General features: G+C 37.5%; 1 protein-coding gene across 1 annotated transcript; it reads left to right on the top strand.

The window, feature by feature from the left end:
* Positions 1-339: 339 nt before the first annotated feature.
* LOC132559759 (ras-related C3 botulinum toxin substrate 1-like) lies at positions 340-25,269 on the top strand. Its single transcript, XM_060224384.1, has 6 exons — positions 340-432; positions 13,983-14,154; positions 17,979-18,093; positions 21,281-21,398; positions 22,494-22,654; positions 24,710-25,269. Exons 2-6 carry the CDS (start codon positions 14,003-14,005, stop codon positions 24,785-24,787), a joined length of 624 nt encoding a protein of 207 aa, XP_060080367.1. The 5' UTR covers positions 340-432; positions 13,983-14,002; the 3' UTR covers positions 24,788-25,269.
* Positions 25,270-25,763: the final 494 nt, after the last annotated feature.

Genomic DNA, 25,763 nt, shown 5'->3' with positions numbered 1-25,763 from the left:
CTACATGTATTTACCATATTGATTTATTCAATAGGTTCGATTCAATATTGAATATCTTTTATCAGTCTTTCCTGGATTGTAAGTACAAGATTAAAATCCACACCTACATTTTTTCATGAAATTCTCAAATGAATTTTACCACATAATGAGTTAATGTCCGAATGCCAATTTATACAAAAATGCATCTTGAGTATTTTATCTTGGTGCATCAGCAGCCGCAACACCGGAAGTTACTTTGGAATCCGCAGAAGCCAGAGGAGCAAATAGACCACTTTGATTGGATGCTAAAAATAGTTAGCATTGATGAAATAAAATGGCAGCTGGAAGGTTTGGCTTCTAACACTGTGGATTCCGTATGAAAATCAACCATGTGCTCTTCCGTGATGCTTTGATATGAATATGAAAGTGTCCACCAGCAATTGTTTTGATAAGGTAAGTTAAAATTGGTAGTATGTGTGGATATTTTAATCTATGACCATCCCGACGTGTTGAACAGCGAGGCGAGGTATGGTGAGTGACGAGAAGGAGCTCGCTGATGCGGTGTGCGAGTCATCGTTTCGGAATGATGTGTTAGAAGCATAGATTTGACACCAGTGTCATTGTTAATATCATATATTAGAACTTGTACGGTTTTTGTCCTACCCTCTCTATTTTTATAGGAGAGAGTGTAACCGCTTTTGTCCGAGATCGTCTCTTCGAGTCTGGTCCACACAAAGAAACGTTTGTTAGAACCGACTGTCTTTACCGGTGTCACATATCACCAGCAAGCGAACGTTTCAGTTTTATCATGTGCTCATGTTTACAACATATTATATATTAGGGTTTTTTTCTTGACAAGTAAGGGTCAGTAAACACTGTTTATATGCAGACAATAGAGTGCCATTGACACATGTGTGATAGATACAATACACGTACGTTGTGTACGAGGCAACACTGTATGTGTGACTCATATGGTAGTATTCACCTTGACCATCGTCTCCTCATCATATTCACACACTGATTAATGAGAAAGTAACCCGACCCCTGTTCTTTGATGATTACTGTATGTTTGCACTGATGTTTAAACCAAACCACGCGATATAGATTGTGACCAGTGTGTTGTGCACATATTCATCATCACGTCAACACTGATGACTTCATCAGGCGACACACACAGCATATCTAATATATTAGTTTAAATAACAAGCTGTAAGGGGGACCAGCATTTTGATTCCTGAGAGCAATGGGTCATTTTCAATGCCAATAACAAGGTGAACCATCCTGTAAAATGAGGGGTTAGTTTCAGATATGAGGGACCATATATTCCCCATTTTCTCATCCAGGAGTATTTCTAATTTTGCTGTTGTACTGGATAACATTACCTTTGTAATAAGGGTTTAGATGTAACCATGTTCATTGTCAACTGTTAATGACATAAACATGGGGGCAGTACACAGCACCGACAGCTTAGAATACAGTGTAATAGATAACGATACATTTCCCCATTCATTTGATAATTTCATGACGTTCTGCTTGAGACTTTCAGTTTGTATTTTAAAAAATGACAACAGGGAACCATTGGGAAAAGATAAATGCTTATTTATTTACAGATGTTTTAAGTCTTTAATTTGTAATTGGAGTAAGTTTTGATATATTTATGTTGCCTCCCATAGCTGCACATAGATATACATCAACAGGTATATACTTTTATCCTGCAACTGGTATTGCCACTGATGAAATACGCCTGCCAGATATATTTTTGCTGTATTGGGCAGTGATGGAAAACAGCTGTATTTTTAGCATGTGCATGAATTTGATGGAATTAATTTCTTAATTTACTTTAAAACAATAAAAATCACTGTTGAAATAAGTGATTTTTCCGTTGAAGTTTTGAAGTATCTTTCTACGCGGAACAATTATTTTGGCAAAATTCAGCGTAATGTCAACTTCAGGCAAACAAAGATTGAACAAAAAACTGTTGAAGTTTTGATGGGCTGACTTGTAGTCACTGTTGCAGGATAAATAGAATACATGGTCATTGTCTTAAAATATAAGCTGCATTTTGGCTGGACAGAGAGACAAATGTGGCGAGCCCTCATAAAAATACAGCTTGTATGTTAAGACCCCCCCACCTCCCCAACAATGTCCAAAGCCCTTATCCCCCCTCATCTTAAATGCATACGCAAATTACAATATTCTTTTCCCCTCTCACTTCCAGCATTATCCTTTTCCCCTGATTCTCACCCAAAGTATTATCATTCAATTCACACATACAGAATTATTAATCCCTCTCACACATAATATTATCCTTTTCCCTCTAACACAGCATTATGCCACTCCCCCTCACACACAGCATTATCCTTCCTCTTCTCACAGACATCATCATTTTCCGTCTCACACACATCATCATTTTCACTCTCACTTGCAGTATAAATCTTCCCTCACACACAGCGTTATGAATCGTTCACATACACAGCATTATCCCACTCTCTCAATTAAGCAATCTCACAAAGCATTATCCTTTCCACATATGCATACAACATTATCCCTTATCTCTCATGCAGGAGTTTTATTATCTCCTTACACAGTATCATCCCTCTGCCTTTCACACACAGCTTATCTCTCTCCCTTTCATACACAACATTATCTCTCTCCCTTTCACACACAGCTTATCTCTCTCCCTTTCACACACAGCTTATCTCCCTCCCTTTCACACACAGCTTATCTCTCTCCCTTTCACACACAGCTTATCTCTCTCCCTTTCACACACAGCTTATCTCTCTCCCTTTCACACACAGCATTAACCCCCTTCCTTTCACACACAGCTTATCTCTCTCCCTTTCACACACAGCTTATCTCTCTCCCTTTCGCACACAGCTTATCTCTCTCCCTTTCACACACAGCTTATCTCTCTCCCTTTCACACACAGCTTATCTCTCTCCCTTTCACACACAGCTTATCTCTCTCCCTTTCACACACAGCTTATCTCTCTCCCTTTCACACACAGCTTATCTCTCTCCCTTTCACACACAGCTTATCTCTTTCCCTTTCACACACAACATTAACCCCTTCCTTTCACACACAGCTTATCTCTCTCCCTTTCACACACAGCTTATCTCTCTCCCTTTCACACACAGCTTATCTCTCTCCCTTTCACACACAACATTATCTCCCTCCCTTTCACATACAGCATTACCCCTCCTGAATCCTTACACCTATGACAGGTCATGATATTGGGCCAGTAGCATGCTGGGATAAGTTTGTTTTGTGGTTACAGATCTTCATGCATTCAGAAGTGTTTGATATTCAACTTCAAAGACCGGTTCATGCGTCACCATCCAAGAGATTATCTGAGATTTATCTTAGAGAAATTTGTGACTGAATCCCATTTTAACTATCAGTAACTGTCGACAGTGTCCTTTCCTTGATTGGAGTAGATATGGTGCAGTTATGTAACATTTGTTGTCACACAACAGCATAAATCAGGTCTCTTAGCTCATATTCAACTTTATTATCTAAACTTTATTATCTTTATGACATGACATTCTCTCTTATGAAATATTTCATAGATTTGTAACTGAAATAATGATTGCGTTATATCTGTACATTATTTCTGTTGTGCTTCAGGTCCTTCCTATTACTGCTCGACTTGTACATTGTAGAAATCACTATGTCGCTTCTGTAATACATTTCCTATGTCTGCAGTATAGCCAGACTTTGTTGGGCAACTCGTGATAACATGATGGTTTCAGATGAAGTTACTTCCCTTGCTATGGATTTCTTGCTTATATATTTATTATAATCTTTTTCACACAACGTCAGGAGAATAACAGATTTGAGTGATCTAGGGATAACTGATGTTGTTATTTAGTACAACACCCACAGCCTTAAGTTTCCTTCAGACACAAAATGTATAACCTTAGTATTTTGTCAAAATATGATAGCATACATATAAATGATTCCTTGTCAGTTTCATTTGTTTAAGAGGGGTTCAACAGTTGTCGTATTACCTAAATTAAATAATATGACCTGTTGAATTCTCAGAGGAAACAAAATTTAATTGTTTTGATAATAAAGTATTGCTCTTTATCGCCTCATTTCGAAATATGAATATTTGGGATAATGAATTCATTTATCACACTGGGGTATGGTTATGTTTCATTAACATCTGGAAATAACAAGTATCTTCATCCAGTCTTTAATCTTAGCCAAAATGGTGATAGTGTATTTCTTGTAAAACATAAATGTTTACTGCCAGTTTTTGAGATAAGAACATTCATTTGTTATTGAAATTGAAATTGATTAGGAAAATTAATATGGTCACTGATTGCTGTCAAATTTATTTATATATTTATGTTTATAGCTAGGTAATATATTTTAGGATTAATATGTATGCCAAATTTTAAATTATAAACTATGTATTTTACAACAATTGTGAATCAAGATTACAGCTTATATTACTCATATTGGGTCAGAGTGAGGCTAAGCTATGGGAGACAGATGACCCTCAGTCCCCAAACCCCAGATGTCTGGATGAAAGCAAAGTGAGTTCATCACCACTGTGCTGCCATCCAACTATCTACTGTATGATACAATTTGAAGATTTTTAGAAAAAATATCCTGATATTGACAGTCTGACTAAAAACTCCCAAACGTGATCTCTTATTTCATTATGTTTGTCATGTATAGAATGATATTATCTAGAATTGTTACTGTTACAGTAATTGGTGAACCAGAAATTGATACCCTAGTATGTGATTTTAGTAGTTAAGTGATGGTATATGTTTTTACTGTTGTCTGACAATTCTGTTTATTACTGTGTAGATAATTGGAGTGAACTCTAAAGGCAGAATATCAGAATGGAGGACAAATATTTTGATTTGTAGCTAACCATTGTGTTTTTATTGGCCCACTATCAGGTTTCACACAATCCTGTGTGATGGCTTGTGTTGATATGTGAAAGGTTACTACACAGAGCTATCAGCAGCTTGTACTGTCTATCAATGTTACAAATAATACCTTCAAATACAGATAAAAATAACCAGTGCATTAGCCTCTCTGGGCAGCTTCCTGGTGTCTTTTAGTCTAATACTATACTGTAAAGTCATATATTTTTGTGGGTCTCAATTTTCATGGTTTTCCATAAAATTACATTTTAGTTGATATTTGATTTATTTCATTTTATAGATAAATAGTTCTTTTAGGATCCTTTATTGTTAAAATGATATTTATTCCTGACTTATTATCATTTCATGGACCAATAAATTTATTGATTAAGAGAACCCATTAAAAAAAAACAAAAATAAATCACCCCTGAAAATGAATGATTCTACAGTATTCTCTGAACAAAGGGAACTGTAAGTTAAGATTTGCTGGGTTTGTTGCCCAATCAACAGCCAGGGTCATTTTGAGGTGGGTTCAAGATGCAGCAGCTGATGACTACATCAGTGAAAAGCATGAGGGAGGCCCATCACATGCTATCCAGGGCATTTTGATCCATTTCTAAGCAGACATAGCTTCCTTAGAGACACAAACAGTTAAGTAGGAATGGGTACAGTAACATAAGATATGTTGAAAATATAGTAATTAAGTAATTATCGTTGAAGATGTAGTAATTATCATACAAGATAATTGATAAGCTTTATGATTAGGATGTTCTTGTTTATTTGAAAGTCATGTAGAAAATGAATTGTGTTATGAAAACAAACGGACGTTGAACGAATCGTGTTAAATAATTTTCAAGGTTAATGAGGTTTGTTTTTAAAGATTTATGGACAAACTTCCTTTCAAAGCTTTCAATAGGTACACATATAGATTGGTGCCAATTTATTCCTCAATGAAGTTTTTAATTGACATGCTGGTGCATTACCACTGAATGAATTCCTACATGCTATTTCAGGTGCCTTTACAATCTTACAAGGTCAGTGCCACATTTAAAGGTTAGAGGCCTCAGCATTCTGATTTAGACACAAGTAGGATCAAAGCATTTCTGCTGGGCTGGTTTTGATCTCATCATTTTAAGGTCACGGTTCCATTAGACTTTCTTAGTTTAATTTGTTAATTCAAGTTTATGCTTTTTTGTCAATTGTAATAAAGCCGTCCTCATTCTAGGAAAACCCTGTGAAAATTGAAAAGTAATATATTCTTATGGTTGACTGGAGACCAGAGTCTAACTATCACTGATGTTGGACAAGAATATCTCGGATTGACACTAGTGGAAGGTGGACTAGAGAATCACAGACTAACACAAGTAGACTACTGAGTACCACAGACTAAAACCAGTGGATTACAGTACCACAGACTAACACAAGTAGACTGCTGAGTACCACAGACTAAAACCAGTGGATTACAGTACCACAGACTAACACAAGTAGACTGCTGAGTACCACAGACTAAAACCAGTGGATTACAGTACCACAGACTAACACAAGTAGACTGCTGAGTACCACAGACTAAAACCAGTGGATTACAGTACCACAGACTAACACAAGTAGACTGCTGAGTACCACAGACTAAAACCAGTGGATTACAGTACCACAGACTAACACAAGTAGACTACTGAGTACCACAGACTAAAACCAGTGGATTACAGTACCACAGACTAAAACCAGTGGATTACAGTACCACAGACTAAAACCAGTGGATTACAGTACCACAGACTAAAACCAGTGGATTACAGTACCACAGACTAACACAAGTAGACTGCTGAGTACCACAGACTAAAACCGGTGGATTACAGTACCACAGACTAACACAAGTAGACTGCTGAGTACCACAGACTAAAACCAGTGGATTAGAGAATCACAGACTAACTCAAGTAGACTGCTGAGTACCACAGACTAAAACCAGTAGACTTTGGTATCACAAATGAACACCAGTAGACTAGACAGACTAACACCAGTAGACTAGACAGACTAACACTGATAGACTAGACACACTAACACTGATAGACTAGACACACTAACACTAGTAGACTAGACACACTAATACCAGTAGACTAGACAGACAGACTAACAACAGTAGACAGACTAACACCAGTAGACTAGATACACTAACACCAGTAGACAGACTAACACCAGTAGACTAGACAGACTAACACCAGTAGACTAGACAGACTAACATCAGTAGACTAGACACACTAACACTGATAGACTAGACACACTAACACTAGTAGACTAGACACACTAATACCAGTAGACTAGACAGACAGACTAACAACAGTAGACAGACTAACACCAGTAGCAGACTAACACCAGTAGACATACTAACACCAGTAGACTAGACACACTAACACCAGTAGACAGACTAACACCAGTAGACTAGATACACTAACACCAGTAGACAGACTAACACCAGTAGACTAGACACACTAACACCAGTAGACAGACTAACACCAGTAGCAGACTAACACCAGTAGACAGACTAACACCAGTAGACTAGACACACTAACACCAGTAGACTTGACAGAGTAACACTGGTAGACTAAACACACTAACACCAGTAGACTAAGACAGACTAACACCAGTAGACTAGACACACTAACACTGATAGACTAGACACACTAATACCAGTAGACTAGACAGACTAATACCAGTAGACACACTAATACCAGTAGACTAGACACACTAACACCACTAGACACACTAACACCAGTAGACAGACTAACACCAGTAGACACACTAACACCAGTAGACTAAGACAGACCAACACCAGTAGACTAGACAGACTAATACCAGTAGACTAGACAGACTAATACCAGTAGACTAGACAGACTAACACCAGTAGACTAGACAGACTAACACCAGTAGACTAAGGCAGACTAACACCGATGGACTGGTGTATTGCAGACTCTATCCAATGGACTCAAGAGTAGGACATATTAACACAAGTAGTTTGAAGAGTTATAAGTATCACATACAACAGATGATGCACTTCGTTTTAATTGCAGGTATTACATGGTGTTTTGTTATATACAAAGTGTTATGAAACCATCTGTGACCCATGTCTACTGTTTGGGAAACTGTTGATAAATGAGTTCCTCTTTGAAGGGTTTGGGATGATGATTCACAGCCAGGATGGTAGATGTTTTGCCCCCTGTAACACAGCACTAGGTCCTTATCATAGATAAGAGTAGTATTTACACAGGATAGCATGACCGTGTCAGATTACATTGCTACCACAGCCATCATTTATTTATGGAATGTCAGTCTCACAACTTTTGTAGGCATATCTAGAATGATCCATATGTTGGAGAGGAAGAAAAATTAAAAAGTCTTTGACTGATCACAATACTTTTTATAAACAAAAAATATGGACATGTAGCAGACATGTACCAGTCAAACAGTACAACTGTACACATGTACCAGTCTGTAAACAATACAACTGTACACATGTACCAGTCTGTAAACAATACAACTGTACACATGTACCAGTCTGTAAACAATACAACTGTACACATGTACCAGTCTGTAAACAATACAACTGTACACATGTACCAGTCAAACAGTACAACTGTACACATGTACCAGTCTGTAAACAATACAACTGTACACATGTACCTGTCTGTAAACATGTACCAGTCAAACAGTACAACTGTACACATGTACCAGTCTGTAAACAATACAACTGTACACATGTACCAGTCTGTAAACAATACAACTGTACACATGTACCAGTCTGTAAACAATACAACTGTACACATGTACCAGTCTGTAAACAATACAACTGTACACATGTACCAGTCTGTAAACATGTACCAGTCAAACAGTACAACTGTACACATGTACCAGTCTGTAAACAATACAACTGTACACATGTACCTGTCTGTAAACATGTACCAGTCAAACAGTACAACTGTACACATGTACCAGTCTGTAAACAATACAACTGTACACATGTACCAGTCTGTAAACAATACAACTGTACACATGTACCAGTCTGTAAACAATACAACTGTACACATGTACCAGTCTGTAAACAATACAACTGTACACATGTACCTGTCTGTAAACAATACAACTGTACACATGTACCAGTCTGTAAACAATACAACTGTACACATGTACCAGTCTGTAAACAATACAACTGTACACATGTACCAGTCTGTAAACAATACAACTGTACACATGTACCAGTCTGTAAACAATACAACTGTACACATGTACCAGTCTGTAAACAATACAACTGTACACATGTACCAGTCTGTAAACAATACAACTGTACACATGTATCAGTCTGTAAACAATACAACTGTACACATGTACCAGTCAAACAGTACAACTGTACACATGTACCTGTCTGTAAACAATACAACTGTACACATGTACCTGTCTGTAAACATGTACCAGTCTGTAAACAATACAACTGTATACATGTACCAGTTTGTAAACAATACATCTGTACACATGTACCTGTCTGAAAACAATACAACTGTACACATGTACCTGTCTGTAAACATGTACCTGTATGTAAACAATACAACTGTAAACATGTACCAGTCTGTAAACAATACAACTGTACACATGTACCTGTCTGTAAACAATACAACTGTACACATGTACCTGTCTGTAAACATGTACCTGTATGTAAACAATACAACTGTAAACATGTACCAGTCTGTAAACAATACAACTGTATACATGTACCAGTCTGTAAACAATACAACTGTACACATGTACCTGTCTGTAAACAATACATCTGTACACATGTACCTGTCTGAAAACAATACAACTGTACACATGTACCAGTCTGTAAACAATACAACTGTACACATGTACCAGTACGAATCTGAGCTCAACACAACTGTAAACACACATTACAAAAGTAAGTATATGACATCCCTATGCCATGCACCCAGTCTTTAGTACAATACGATTGGGGTGTGAATTTGTAACCTGTATTTACACATAGATGCACTATGATTAACACCTATTGTTAATATCTCTTCTATACACAAGGAGATTGTTTTGTTGACGATGTAGAGGACTTTCAGCAGCATGTAATTATACACTCACTGTAACAGGGAAATAGAATATACTCATTTATAAAAACATATATAAGGTAAAACAGGTGCGTTTCTCATATGTAAATTTTTGCCTTTCTGTAACAAAACCGGAACATTTATATGTTTTATTTTAGCCATGGAAGATTAGGAATTAAGATATAATGTAACTGTCAATTAAAGCGTGCCTGCACCTTCTAATAGCAGACACTTGTAAAAATAAAGTTAAATGATGGTTTACGTTTCAATGAGGAATACATGTATGAAGGAAAAAAATTGATATGAGGACTTCAAAATATCTTTATAATGCCGTGTTACAGTTATATATGTTGTATTATGTATTAGATAAAAAAAACTGTGTTACTTAGGTTTTGGTTCGGCTAATGTAACCATCAAATTCAAGGTTCATCAAAGCTCATTAAGGCTAATTATTTTGTCTGTTTTAATTACAAGTGGGCAGGCAGCCATTCAGCTTGATTACCCAATTGTTTTTAGGTGCTACAGGTTGTATTCTGTAGGCTAGTGTGTGTGTGTGTGGGAGGGAGGGGGTGGGGGGTCACAGCCTTACCTCCTAATTTACTTCTGCCATTAGAGGTTATAGGTCAAGGTTATTTTTGTGGAATGCTGGCGTGACTTTGCTACAGAATCAATTACTGGGTAACATTTATGTCAAAAACAATGATAGTGACTATATCTTACTAGGCTGGGTATGATGTAGCTAAAGTGTATGGTAATAAGTCAGAGGTCACACGAACTACAGCGGATCCTTGTCAATATTTCATCAGTGTACTACTACACACTGGTATCCTCAGACTGTTAGACACATCAGTTACTGGTGTTTTTAGGAGTCTAGCTGTTTTTGAGGGCGGATTATAGAATCAGGAAAAACAGAGACAACTTTCAAAAGAAAACTTTCAGAGAGAAATTGTTTATGAAAAATACACCAGGGTTCTCGCACCCCATTTTGGGACTGGGGCCCGGGGCCCTTAGAATTGGGAAAAATAGCAGCGTTTTCCTTAGAATTGGGAAAACCTGGGGTTTAAATTGGGAAAAAAAGATACTATTTTGAATTGGGTATTCGGCCCCAAATCTGGCAGATCAAGAGCCCTGTACACTCATTTTGTTTCAAAGTTTTTGTAACACCAACAAATTTACAATTAATATCTTTACATTATCTTAATTGGGTGTCATATATTTCTTAGATAGAAATCAACTGATCTAGACTTACTCCATGAGAATGGTAAAAGAGTAGAGCTCACACATATCATAGCTCTTGAATGGTTAGAAATGTGTATAAAATACCAAGAGACTGAAGTTATTTCTCTTCCTGTGTATTTGTTCATTCTAATTGGAAACCATTACCTGTATATTGATCAAGGTTTTTAGCTCAGCTGATCAGAAGGGCCAAGTCAGCTTAGGGTATTCCATATTGTCAGTTTTCTGTCGTCCGGGTGTCCCCTTGTTCCTCTGTCTATCAATTTTCCTACAAATCACTACTAGTCATTAAGGACAGATTTAGACAAAATTTAGTTAGAAGCATCATTGGGAGAAGGGGAATTAATTTGGTATAAATGATGGATCTGCCATCTTGGGAGGGAGGGGCTCTATAGGGAAAATAGAGCAAATTATTTAGAATCCTATTTCTCCTGTAGAAATGTTTAGATTTTGGGTGAAGACAAGTCAATTTTGTATTAATGATGTGTAATGGCATGCTGTAGGAGTGGCAGGGCCCATAAGGGCAGTAGAGTGAAATTATTTGAAATCCTATTCTTCCTGTAGTCATGATTGGATTTTGTCCAAATTTAGTCTGAAGAGGGGAAATAGGGCAAATTATGTAAAAAAAAAAATCATTCTTCTGATGTAGGAATGCCTGGATTCTGTCCTAGTTTGGTCTGAGGCATGCTTGGGAGAAGAGGATCAGTTTTGTATGAACAGTGGGCCAGTCTGATAGTTGAAACAGAGCAAATCTTTAATATACTTTTGTTGAAATTATTCAATTCTGTTGAGATTTGATCTGAAGCATCATGTTAACAGTGCTGCTAACCCCCTCACGGCAGAGGGAGACGACTTATTATTGTAAATTGATATCAGTATTTTAAATATTATTCCTTTAGATTAGATTAATCAATTTCAGCAAACTAAACAAGGTGAGCAATACAGGCCCAATGGGCCTCTTGTTTAAGAATGTTATTTTTGCCTTTTTCTTTGGAGATAAAACATTTCAAAATTAAGAAATGGGATTCTTCCAAATGTGAACCGATGTACTGGAAATTTGAAAAATATAGGGATGGGCTTATTCCAGAGCATGGGCCTATACCCAGTAAGGTACTTTGAATATACTGTAGCATATCTTTCAACCATAGTTGCATAAAGATCCCTATTATCATCTCTTAGGAAGAAATCTATGCCAGTTCCATTTGTGAACATGCTGCATAGTTGGTGTGCAGTCAATAAAAGTAACACTAAATTAAGTACTAGTAAAGGTTTTTCATTGAATCCAAATCTCTGAAAATGTCTTCATACATGGATACCAATTGAATAATTCATGCATGAAATTGAAGTTTCATACAAAGGGGAGATAACCAAGTAAAAAATGTAACAGTGTATGACTTACGATTAATTAGGGTTAGCAGTAGCCAGTCTAACTAAGTACTACTATTGAAGGTAGATTTTTTTAAGCATCTGGTCTTGGAAAAATGTTCTGATCTTAGCCGTCTTGTTGATCTGGAAACAACAATTTAGGAACATAGATTTAATTTGAAGCATATACATGTATGAATGAACATAGCTTACACATCTGAAGTATACGTTGAGATCTCGAGTTTTAATTAATATCTGTTATAAGATCAGAACTAACTGCCCTGTAACTGCTCTGTAGTGTATAACTGGTATGACATGTGAAAGAAAGATCGATCAATGACTCCAGATCATGAAACACAATTCATTTCATTTTGGGACATATTCATTTGATTTTTCAAAAAAAGTACAAGATCAGTAAATTAAAATTTGTGAAAATAACAGTTTAATGTTCCATAATTGAAACGATGATGTCATTGGTCCAATAACGCATGCTGAGTGATTTGAAGTTATGGCGTGTTGGGACAGTAGTGGTCGGCAGGTTGACTGCTAGGGTCATTTAGTGTATTGATTTATCCTAGATCCGTGACTAGCTCCCTGTCAGTCTTAATTTCTCCTTTATATTCCCCATACACGTTGTTTATACAGAAATAAGACTAATGACTGTTGCCATATGTATTCAATCACATGATTTTCTCTTTGCATGTTATAAATTGACAAACATGATTGTTTGTATCATTAAGGTATATATCAGTGATCAATCAACAATTTATTTTCATGACTCCTTTTTAACTTTATTGCGAAAAACAATGGATCTCACTCTGTGAAATTCAAGTATTTCCAGAAATTCTATGAATCCCATCAAAATTCTATGAGTACAGGACTTGGGACTTGCTTGTACATTTATCACTGTAATACAGGTTGCCATATTTTCCTGGAGAACAAATTAAAAAGAGATACACTGTAGCTTATCTCAGGCTGCAATGACTGTAGATGTACTTAGAATTCATTGGTCTGTCAATTCTTTGTTTTAAGACATTTGTCAAAATAGATTTTACCTCTGGCCTAATAAGAGAAATTGAGGTAACTATGTAAAAAAAACTAAATATTAACTTATTACTTATAAGGAACAGGATATATATTACTTATAAGGAACAGGATATATATTACTTATAAGGAACAGGATATATATCACTTATAAGGAACAGGATATCACTTATAAGGAACAGGATATATAAATATTAATATGTTTTTGCCAATAAAGGATAACAATTGTTTTTCTTCACAAAAATAATTTTCTAGTTAAATATCTTGGAAATCTTTGTGATATAGATCTGAATTGCTGAACTCTGTGGAGGTCCTATAGACCAAAGATCCGTACCTGACATACATATGAATGATCTCCTTTCTTGTTGATCTGTTTCAGATTTGACAGAAATTTGACGGATGTCTGTGATTATAAGTAACCATTTGTCGGACAGCATGGCGCAGGGCCGACCTATCAAATGTGTGGTCGTGGGCGATGGTACTGTTGGTAAAACATGCATGCTCATTTCCTATACAACGGACAGCTTCCCTGGGGAATATGTACCTACTGTGTAAGTTTATCACCCCTCAGCAGCCTCTGGTCCCAACAAGCAGTACAGTTTTCATACAGATAATTTCTTACTATATTTTTTTTTGACAAACTTTCAAAAATATAATGAAAACTGCTTCTACATCTTATATTTGAAGGAGTACCTTAGACAGACAAAATCTCAGAATACTTTTTGGCATTTCTTCATGTGATGAAGTTGGGAGCTGGTTTTAATATGTAGAATATTGCAGCATTATCATTTTAGAGAAATTAAGTAGGAGAATTGGCTCACTAGACATTAAACAGTGAATGTAATTCAAGTTGTATCAAGTTCTCAAAATATTCTTTTCATCATTCAAAGTTAGAACTATAAAGTGTTAAGCACTGGTAATAAGTCTGCCTGCAGTGTATATACACGACTGTCGGCATGACTGCTATGTATACCTACTCACATAGACTCTGTGTGCCTAGCAAATGGTGCCTAATGTTTGTGGTAATTATATAATTACAGCTCACGTTTGTATGTAAAATAAAATAATGGATTATGTGCAACATTCAATTTGTCCTGAGGGACAAGTGAGCTGAATGCTATTGCGTTGCGTCCGTCGTCCCTTTTCTGGCTTTTACGTTTTACTTCAAACAACTTCTTTTTCATAACCAAGACACCTTAAGGTAATGATTTTAAGCTTTCAGAATATTGGGATGGATTGATCTTGATCCACTTTCAAGGTCAGTGGAGGTCAGATCTGTAAAGTCTTTTAAATGTCTTCTTCAGTTCCAAAGATTGTTTACCTTAGGTGCTAGGGGTCCTAGACCACCAGATTAGGCCTGTAGTTTATAGCATGCAGGTTTAAGGGCTTCTGAGTTTGTTCAAATTAATGTCCTTGACTCTCGCTTAAGATCAGAGATCAAATTTGTTAAATTCTTCAAATCTTTGTCAATAATTACTTGTTATTATTTCACCTACAACATTTAAATGTTGTAAAGGGGAGGTGTAATCTTTTGGAATAAGGAACATGAAAATTAATGTGCATATTTATAGTTTCCATGCATAAATGTAATAAAGTTAGATTGGCATAACATCTATAAAATAATACAATGTATCAGACATAGTAGTGTTAGTGTTGTTGATCCGAAGGATCCAGATTTGAATTTCCTCTTGAAACTGATATATAGATACCGGGTATATATATGTGGGTCTTACTCAATAGTAACAGTTAGGCAGGTCGTTGTCAATGTCACAGTTAGACAGGTCATTGTCAATGTCACAGTTAGACAGGTCATTGTCCATGGTAACAGTTAGGCAGGTCATTGTCAATGTCACAGTTAGACAGGTCATTGTCAATGTCACAGTTAGGCAGGTCATTGTCCATGGTAACAGTTTGACAGTCAATGTCACAGTTAGACAGTCATTGTCACAGTTAGAAAGGTAATTGTCAATGTAACAGTTAGGCAGATGATAGTCAATGGTATCAGTTAGGCAGGTCATAGTCAATTGTAACAGTTAGGTAGGTGATAGTTTAAGGTAACAGTTAGGCAGGTCACTGTCAATAGTAACAGTTAAGTAGTTGATAGTTAATGGTAACAGTTAGGCAGGTCATAGTCAATGGTAACAGTTAGGCAAGTCATTGTCGATGGTAACAGTTAGGTAGGTCGTAGTCAATGGTAACAGTTAGGCAGGTGATAGTCAATGGTAACAGTTAGGTAAGTCATCGTCAATGGTAACAGTTAGGTAAGTCATCGTCAATGGTAACAGTTAGGTAGGTCATTGTCAATGTCAAAGTTAGGCAGGTCATGGTCCCAGGGTCTCGCATTTCCCTGTGGGGAGGAGGGTAAAGTTTACTATAGTTTATGTAGAAAAAATAGATTTTGAGCATAATTTGTTAAATTTCCATTGTGAATATTTCAAACTTTGTTAGAATTATGAGCAAGGTATGATGGCTTGATGTTATTCCTATATTGATACTGACTGACCCCCCAGGGTCTAATGGATGGGGCCAAAAGGGGCCAGATTGACTTAGATTTCAAAAATCTTCTTTTCAACACCTAGGTATGGTAGAATCAAATGTTCTGTATAGATGGAAGCATCTTAAGGTGCTTTAATTACCAAATAGGTCTCACATTTCTTCCTGGGGAGGAAGTTAAGTTTATTTTCATGGAAAAATTACATTTTTAAGCAAAATGTTAATTTTGTAAGAATTATTAGTATGAATGACAATTTTGATGGTATACATGTTTTGCCACTGGCTTACTATCATTGATGTTACAATTTCTTTTTCATGAGACTAGAAAACTAAGCTTTAATCTTTATATTCAATATTGCTTATTTCAGGTGAATGTCAAGGTCGCTTGACCTCTTGTTTAAAAAAAGAGGTCACAAATAACCAAAATGACATCGCTGTGGCTGTTATTGCACAGTTTCCACACATTCCCTCAGTCTGTAGATATCATTCTATCAGAATATCTGAAAACTCTAGGCTGTGGAGAGAGTAATTGCAGTGACACTTGAAATGCTTGCAAGCTTACTATGTCTGTGTGTATAATATGTTATCATTAAATATAAAAGTTACTTTTTTCATCATTTTCACTTGATGTCAAATCTTGTAGCATATTGCTGTCTTTCAGTTGGAAGTGCTTCCTTTACGCGCATCTTTGTTGTCAAAACAGAAAGTTCAACTTTTATGTGAAGTTTTCTTAAAAATCAATAAGATCTGTGCATTTTCAAGGTGGAATTATAAAGCAGTCATGCACAGAACCCATTCTTTACACCAAAAATCACAGTTTACATGCATGTTGTCATTTTTTTGTCCAAATCTCATTTGATTCTTTAACTGCAGATATGTTTTAGGCCAAAGATTGTTTTTTTCTTTCAAAACAAACATCTTTTGTGTTATATTGAATTGGCAGATTACAGATTTCAGATGCTGTTTGTTTGCTGTGGTTATCGTGAACAGCCTCGGTGATTTTAAGGCATGGTCACATATTCCCTATTATTTATCTGCCAGATTTATTGTCCTGTGAAAGGCCTTGGTGATTTTAAGGCATGGTCACTTTTTCCCTATTATTTATCTGCCAGATTTGTTGTCCTGTGAACAGCCTTGGTGATTTTGAGGCAGGGTATCCTATTCCTACTGTATGCTGCCCAGAGGCAATTAGGGACAAGTGTCTCAAATTTGATGTGTCCTCTTGAACTCTAGCAATTCAGTTTTGATTTTCAGGCTGTTCAGAATAAAATGGAATACATGACTGTCAGATGGCTATTCTGTACTTCCACCATTAAAGCTTGATTAGAAATCAATCACTTTTTCTGGAGAAGTGTTTTGTTTCAGCTTTATCTTGGTCACTGGTTGTTCTGGGTTTGATCTGAAAAACAAAATGGCTGATTTGTGGCCATAATAGATTTGATGATTAAACTTTGTTATTTCTTTTTCTTGAAAAGTACTAGATTTCTGTAATATGTAGGTTCCCCTTTGTCTTAGGCTGTGTCCTACAAAATGGCAGATATATGAGAAGTACTGCAGGGCTCACGATCTTCCAGATTTGAGGCCGATATTTGGCCCCATTCCCAATGCAAAATAATATCTTTTTTTCCCCAATTTAGACCCCAAGTTTTCCCAATTCTAAGGAAAACACCATTATTTTTCCCAATTCTAAGGGCCCTGGGCCCCGAGCCCCTGTCCCAAAATGGGGTTTGAGAGCCCTGTACTGACTGGATCTTAGTTTATAGTAGGGCCTTGTCTATTTTTAGACTGATCAGAAAGCAGAATGGTTGAAGTTGATTTTGTTGATGTACAGATAAAAATACTCAGAATAAGTATGTAATTAGTAAAAATGAAATGTTTACAGGTTTGATAACTACACAGCTAATATGATGGTGGATGGCGTTCCAGTCAGTCTTGGGCTGTGGGATACTGCTGGTCAAGAAGATTATGATAGACTTCGGCCACTTTCCTACCCACAGGTTTGTTTATGTATAATTTCACATGAAAGTGTCTACATTGATAGGATCATTCTTATCCCTATCTCAGTTCCCATGGTATGTACATTCCTTAATACCCTCATCCCCCCCTATCCCCTTGGTGTGTACATTTCTTAATGCCCTCATCCACCCTATCCCCTTGGTGTGTACATTCCTTAATCCCGTCATCCACCCTATCCCCTTGGTGTGTACATTCCTTAATCCCCTTATCCCTCCTATCCCCTTGGTGTGTACATTTCTTAATGCCCTCATCCACCCTATCCCCTTGGTGTGTACATTTCTTAATGCCCTCATCCACCCTATCCCCTTAATGTGTACATTCCTTAATCCCCTCATCCCCCCCATCCCCTTGGTGTGTACATTTCTTAATGCCCTCATCCACCCTATCCCCTTGGTGTGTACATTCCTTAATCCCCTCATCCCCCCTATCCCCTTGGTGTGTACATTTCTTAATGCCCTCATCCCCCCTATCCCCTTGGTGTGTATATTCCTTAATCCCCTCATCCCCCCTATCCCCTTGGTGTGTACATTCCTTAATCCCCTCATCCCCCCCATCCCCTTGATGTGTACATTACTTAATGCCCTCATCCACCCTATCCCCTTGGTGTGTACATTTCTTAATGCCCTCATCCACCCTATCCCCTTGGTGTGTATATTCCTTAATCCCCTCATCCCCCCTATCCCCTTGGTGTGTATATTCCTTAACCCCTCATCCCCCCTATCCCCTTGGTGTGTACATTCCTTAATCCCCTTATCTCCCCTATCCCCTTGGTGTGTACATTTCTTAATGCCCTCATCCACCCTATCCCCTTGGTGTGTACATTCCTTAATCCCCTCATCCCCCCATCCCCTTGGTGTGTATATTCCTTATTCCCCTCATCCCCCCTATCCCCTTGGTGTGTACATTCCTTAATGCCCTCATCCCCCCCTATCCCCTTGGTGTGTACATTCCTTAATCCCCTCATCCCCCCCCTATCCCCTTGGTGTGTACATTTCTTAATGCCCTCATCCACCCTATCCCCTTGGTGTGTACATTTCTTAATGCCCTCATCCACCCTATCCCCTTGGTGTGTACATTCCTTAATCCCCTCATCCCCCCTATCCCCTTGGTGTGTATATTCCTTAATCCCCTCATCCTCCCCTATCCCCTTGGTGTGTACATTCCTTAATGCCCTCATCCCCCCCTATCCCCTTGGTGTGTACATTCCTTAATCCCCTTATCCCCCCTATCCCCTTGGTGTGTACATTTCTTAATGCCCTCATCCACCCTATCCCCTTGGTGTGTACATTTCTTAATGCCCTCATCCACCCTATCCCCTTGGTGTGTACATTCCTTAATGCCCTCATCCCCCCTATCCCCTTGGTGTGTATATTCCTTAATCCCCTCATCCTCCCCTATCCCCTTGGTGTGTACATTCCTTAATGCCCTCATCCCCCCTACCTCCTTGGTGTGTCCTTTTCTTAATGCCCTCATCCACCCTATCCCCTTGGTGTGTACATTCCTTAATCCCCTTATCCCTCCTATCCCCTTGGTGTGTATATTCCTTAATCCCCTCATCCCTCCTATCCCCTTGGTGAGTACATTCCTTAATGCCCTCATCGCCCCTATCCCCTTGGTGTGTACATTCCTTAATCCCCTCATCCCCCCTATCTCCTTGGTGTGTACATTCGTTTATGCCCTCATCCTCCCTATCCCCTTGGTGTGTACATTCCTTAATGCCCTCATCACCTTAATGCCCTCATCCCCCCTATCCCCTTGGTGTGTACATTCCTTAATGCCCTCATCCCCCCTATCCCCTTGGTGTGTACATTCCTTAATGCCCTCATCCACCCTACCTCCTTGATGTGTACATTCTTTAATCCCCACATCCCCCTATCCCCTTGATGTGTACATTCGTTTATGCCCTCATCCTCCCTATCCCCTTGGTGTGTACATTCCTTAATGCCCTCATCACCTTAATGCCCTCATCCCCCCTATCCCCTTGGTGTGTACATTCCTTAATGCCCTCATCCCCCCTATCCCCTTGGTGTGTACATTCCTTAATGCCCTCATCCACCCTACCTCCTTGGTGTGTACATTCTTTAATCCCCACATCCCCCCTATCCCCTTGGTGTGTACATTCGTTTATGCCCTCATCCTCCCTATCCCCTTGGTGTGTACATTCCTTAATGCCCTCATCACCTTAATGCCCTCATCCCCCCTATCCCCTTGGTGTGTACGTTCCTTAATGCCCTCATCCCCCCTATCCCCTTGGTGTGTACATTCCTTAATGCCCTCCTCCACCCTACCTCCTTGGTGTGTACATTCTTTAATCCCCACATCCCCCTATCCCCTTGGTGTGTAGATACATTAATCCCCACACACCCCCTATTCCCTTGGTGTGTATATGATATAATCCCCACATCCCCCTAATACCACCTTTATAAAATCTGTTTCCTGTAACTGAGACATCAGGGTATCTGGGTCTAAGTTCCTGTAACACAATCCCAATTAAGCCTAACATTGAAAATCTAGGATGGGTTATTACAAGATATATCCCTGACTGAGGTGCGAGAATGTTGTGGGGTACATTCCTTAATCACTATATCCCCCTTACCCGCTTGGTAATGGTTTGTCATTCTTAAATTCCCGCATCCCTCCTACCTCCTTGGTGTGTATATTCCTTAATGCCTTATCAGCCTATTCCCTTGGTGTGTACAATCCTGAACGCCCTCATCTTTCTACCCCCTTGGTATGTATATTCCTTAATGAATGCTCCTATACCCTTGGTGTGTACATTTTTGAATGCTCTCATCCCCTACCACCTTGATGTTTACATTCCTTAAACCCCTTATCCCCCTTGGTATTTACATTTCTTTATCCCTTCAACCTCCTATTTATAACATCTCCTTGGTATGTACATACAACATACATTTACAGACATTTCTTATCAGATGTGTGCATTTGTAATTTTATTCACAGGTGTGTATGTTAAGATCACACCTTCAGGCCACATGTGTACATTTACATCTCACTAACATATTAATACAGTTACATTTTTCTTATGGTTAATTTTTCCTCTACAAATTTACATTTATGATGTACATTTCAACCTTTGATTTTATCACATATTTGTGTTATCTGCGATGTTTGACCTAATGAGACACTGTTTGTTTTAAATTGTTTCAGACGGACGTCTTCTTGATCTGCTTTAGTGTTGTGAGTCCTTCCTCTTATGAAAATGTGACGACGAAGTGGAATCCGGAGGTTAAGCATCACTGTCCTGATGCTCCTGTACTTTTAGTCGGTAATGTGTTGTATATATGACGGAATGTTTGTCAACAAGCAGAGAAGATATCTTTTCAAAATCATAATGCAAACTAGCTGTTAGTTGGTTTTTAGCCCACCGTGGTTAGATGGTGGGCTATTCAAATTGTCACACATCCGTGGTATGTCGTCCGTCTGTTGGTCTGTAATTAATTTTTGCTATCACTATTTCTTGGTCTCTTTTTGATCAAACAATGGTTGGCACCAAGATCTGGCTTGGATCTCATGTTAATATCTATTTTGTCCAGTTTCCATTTTCCTCTGTTCTCTCCTATGCCTGAACAATTCAGGCCCTTAGCATTGCGTATGAATCCTAGAAAAGTTGAAATTGATATTGAATGCAGTGCATTTCATTGTTTGTCACTAATGTATCTTTACTCAGTTTTCAATCCAACAGACTAGAGGCAGGTTCTTCCATTATTTATTTGGCGGTTTGTCAAATGGAAGAACCCGCCTGTAGTCTGTTGGATTTTATTCTGATATATTTAAGTTCACCCCTTCTCATCAATCCCCTGTATACCTTTGGGTACCCAGGCAAAAGGTGAATAACCTTGACACCTCCAAGGTGTTGACTCTACTCTTAGCACATATTTACACAGGTGTGTTTTGTACAATCTTGTGACTCTAATGCTCAGTACATATCTCAAAAATCTGTTACAATTGACAGCCTGTCAGCGGTTTCATCAATAATCATCAATCCTTTGTAATCAGCTTACTGATAATGTGGGTCATATGGACAATGTATCTAACATCCTGTTGTGACTAGAAGTGTATTAAGCACCATGCAGTTCATATGTAACCCTACAACACCTAAAGCAGTTTTGATCTTTTCCCATCGAACATGTCTAGTTTGTGAAATCGTGATTTATGCTGAAAATTAAAAATTAGTATTTTCAATGCTTTCTGTAATCAAATGATATAACCATTGTTAAAAGTACTTAATATAGCAAAGAAAAATTTGTTCTGTTACAAGGATGAAATAGCGAGATTATACGATGGCCTTATTTGGAAGCTCAGCTTTAAATAGCAATATTTGTTCTGTATGTGTGAAAATAACAATTGTCTTGTTTTCTAGGTACAAAAATAGATCTTCGTGAAAACAAGGACGCCATTGGACAGCTGGCATCTCAGGGTTTACAACCTGTGAAACGGGAACATGGCATCAAACTGGCCAATAAAATCCACGCTGTCAAGTATATGGAATGCTCAGCTCTAACGCAACGTGGATTAAAGCAGGTATAGTGTGTTACCATAAAACAATGTCATGTATTAGATGATGTACAGGTGTGTGTAAGTGATGTCCAGATGTGTATTAGTGATATACAGGTGTGTATAAGTGATATACAGGTGTGTGTAAGTGATGTCCAGATGTGTATTAGTGATATACAGGTGTGTATAAGTGATATACAGGTGTGTGTAAGTGATGTCCAGATGTGTATTAGTGATATACAGGTGTGTATAAGTGAAATACAGGTGTGTGTAAGTGATGTCCAGATGTGTATTAGTGATATACAGGTGTGTATAAGTGATATACAGGTGTGTGTAAGTGATGTCCAGATGTGTATTAGTGATATACAGGTGTGTATAAGTGATGTCCAGATGTGTATTAGTGATATACAGGTGTGTATAAGTGATGTATAGGTGTGTATTAGTGATGTACAGGTATGTATAAGTGATGTATAGGTGTGTATTATTGATATACCGGTATGTATAAGTGATGTACAGGTGTGTATAAGTGATGTACAGGTGTGTATAAGTGATGTACAGGTGTGTATTAGTGATATACAGATATGTATAAGTGATGTACGGGTGTGTATAAGTGATGTACAGGTATGTTTATGATGTACATGTGTGTAAGTGATGCACAGGTGTGTATAAGTGATGTACATGTATGTATAAGTGATATACAGGTGTGTATATGTGATGTACAGGTGTGTTTAAATGATGTACATGTATGTTTATGATGTACTTGTGTGTTTATGGTGTACAGGTGTGTTTATGGTAATCAGGTGTGTTTATGGTCTACAGGTGTGTTTATGTGATGTACAGTATGTATATGTGATGTACAAGTGTGTATAAATGATGTACAGATATGTTTATGATGTACATGTGTGTTTATGGTGTACAGGTGTGTTTATGGTGTACAGGTGTGTATAAGTGATGTACAGGTGTGTTTATTGTGTGCAGGTGTGTTAATGGTGTTATGTGTTTTTCTGATGTAAAGTTGTGTCTATAATGTACTGGTACTTTTATTTGATACAGGCGTGTTGATGAGATATACAGAAGTGTACAAATTGCACCCATGTATGTATATGTATTGTAATCCAGGTGCTTATAACATGTTATTAGACAATATGTCACAATAATCATGTCAAGAACTTCAAGCTGTCTATCAGAACAACTTCCGAACATCTTTTTAATGTTGGGTTGTTGTTGTTGGTTTTCATCTCCACCAATACCAACGATTTAGTGAAGCTATAGTGTCCCCTTTAGTCTCTAGTCAGACACTCTACCAATAGATTAAAAAGAAATCCTCACCAGCCGAGGCTAGAAAGGTGACCTCCAATTTCTACAACTTCTAGTACATGCATAAGTTGTACTCATCATGTTAAGATATACACTTTGTATTTGAGAACTCATAGTGTGCCGTGCTGAAACAAGCAAAGAACAGATTCAATGTTGTGTAATGTACTTTTTAAGAGTAACAAAAATCAGTTAAATGGATAAACAAGCTGGTAATTGATTGGTTACTAGCCAGTTATAATAACTGATCATCAATGTTGAAATCTCCACCCATCCCTGTGAACACAAGAAAATATTGAACTATTTATGAGAATTCGGAGTCATGCTTGACTGGACATGATCAGTAATTACCTTTCCAATCACACTTTAGTCACCAAAATGATCATATGATGATTTTATCATGACTGTATGTCTTGAACTTTCCTATATATATATATATATGTCGGCATGAAAAATCACTAAAGTTCATATGCCATGCCATATTGACAAACCACTTTCTTTATTTCTTTATGCAATACACATCATACACAGCGTCTTTGAGTATCCTCAGTACTTTGATTTCGGTTTGGTTTATGATTTCTTGAAGTAAAAAGAGATGTAATCTTCAGAGCTTTCATTCCTGGATTTGAAATTTGAATTTGAATTGGTTCAAGGGAAGCTCTTGCAGTGAAATTAAAGGGAGATAACTTGAATAGCATTATGAAGATATATCTAATATTTTTGAAATGATGAGATATTTTGTAAACTATTTGTTTGTGTAATTGACAGGTCTTTGATGAAGCGTGCCGAGCAGTCCTACAACCTCAACCAATTAGAACGAAAAATCACAAGTGTGTCCTCCTCTGATTGGTTTAAACTCTAGCCATGTGACCTAGTGTGGCCATTTTAATACTTATTACCAGCTGAATCTGTTCTGTTTCCTGAATGGCTATTCATATCTCTTGTCATAATAACTTGGATCTGTTCTGTAAGTGAATGGCCACTCAGCTTATATTCATGGTGATGACAGCATTTTCTGTGGATCGCTTCATGGACTGGATGGACAAGAATTTACTGAGGCAGATCATCCAATATTTCTCCTGTTTCATTGAATATATGGTATAAGTGAAGAGAGTAAAGGCGAGGATATTTTCCTGATATCTGAGGAGAGAAAATGTCAAACCTGATGATTATTTTTAATAAAAATTTGTTTATTGTTTATGAACTGATTGAACTTAAAAAAAATTTGAATGAATTTCCAAAAAATGTTTGTAAGAAAACAGAGGTTTAAAAGTTTTTGATAATTTTTTTTTATATCAGTTTAGAGTTGAAATTAAAATTTTCTTTAGTGAGAGATTTTTCATTGTAAGCAATTTTATAGTAATTAAAAAAAATGCAGAAAACAAAAAAAAACAATTTTTATTAGAATTCTCTTCAGAATCAATTAATCCAGAAGCCAGCACTGACCTGATTTGACTGCTGGTGATATTGAAATATAAATCTCCCTCCGCAGACTGTTGCTGAAAGAAAGTGCCAGCGACTCACTGCTTGTATAGACTGCACAGGAATGTAGTGTCTTATATAATGACGTTAAATGAACAGCAAAGAGGACAGTAACGGTTATATCGAACGCCATATAATATATCTAGAATGTGTGGGTATTAATATATACATCTCTTGTGAGTCCACAGATTATTCAAAATATTTCAACTTGATAACCTGTGTGAAGGTCTTCACCGGAGCAATTTTACCTGTCAACTGTGATGTGATTGTTGTGTGGACTTTGTGGATTTAATCAACATTGACTTCAGAATTTAGTAAAATCATTACCATTTGGTGTTGC

This window comes from Ylistrum balloti, unplaced genomic scaffold (assembly GCF_031769215.1).
Source record: "Ylistrum balloti isolate Yb309-2 unplaced genomic scaffold, AGI_CSIRO_Ybal_v1 Utg370964, whole genome shotgun sequence".
Lineage (NCBI taxonomy): Eukaryota > Metazoa > Mollusca > Bivalvia > Pectinida > Pectinidae > Ylistrum > Ylistrum balloti.
The sequence above is the reverse complement of the archived record's forward strand: the minus strand, read 5'-3'. Positions and strand labels throughout refer to the sequence as shown.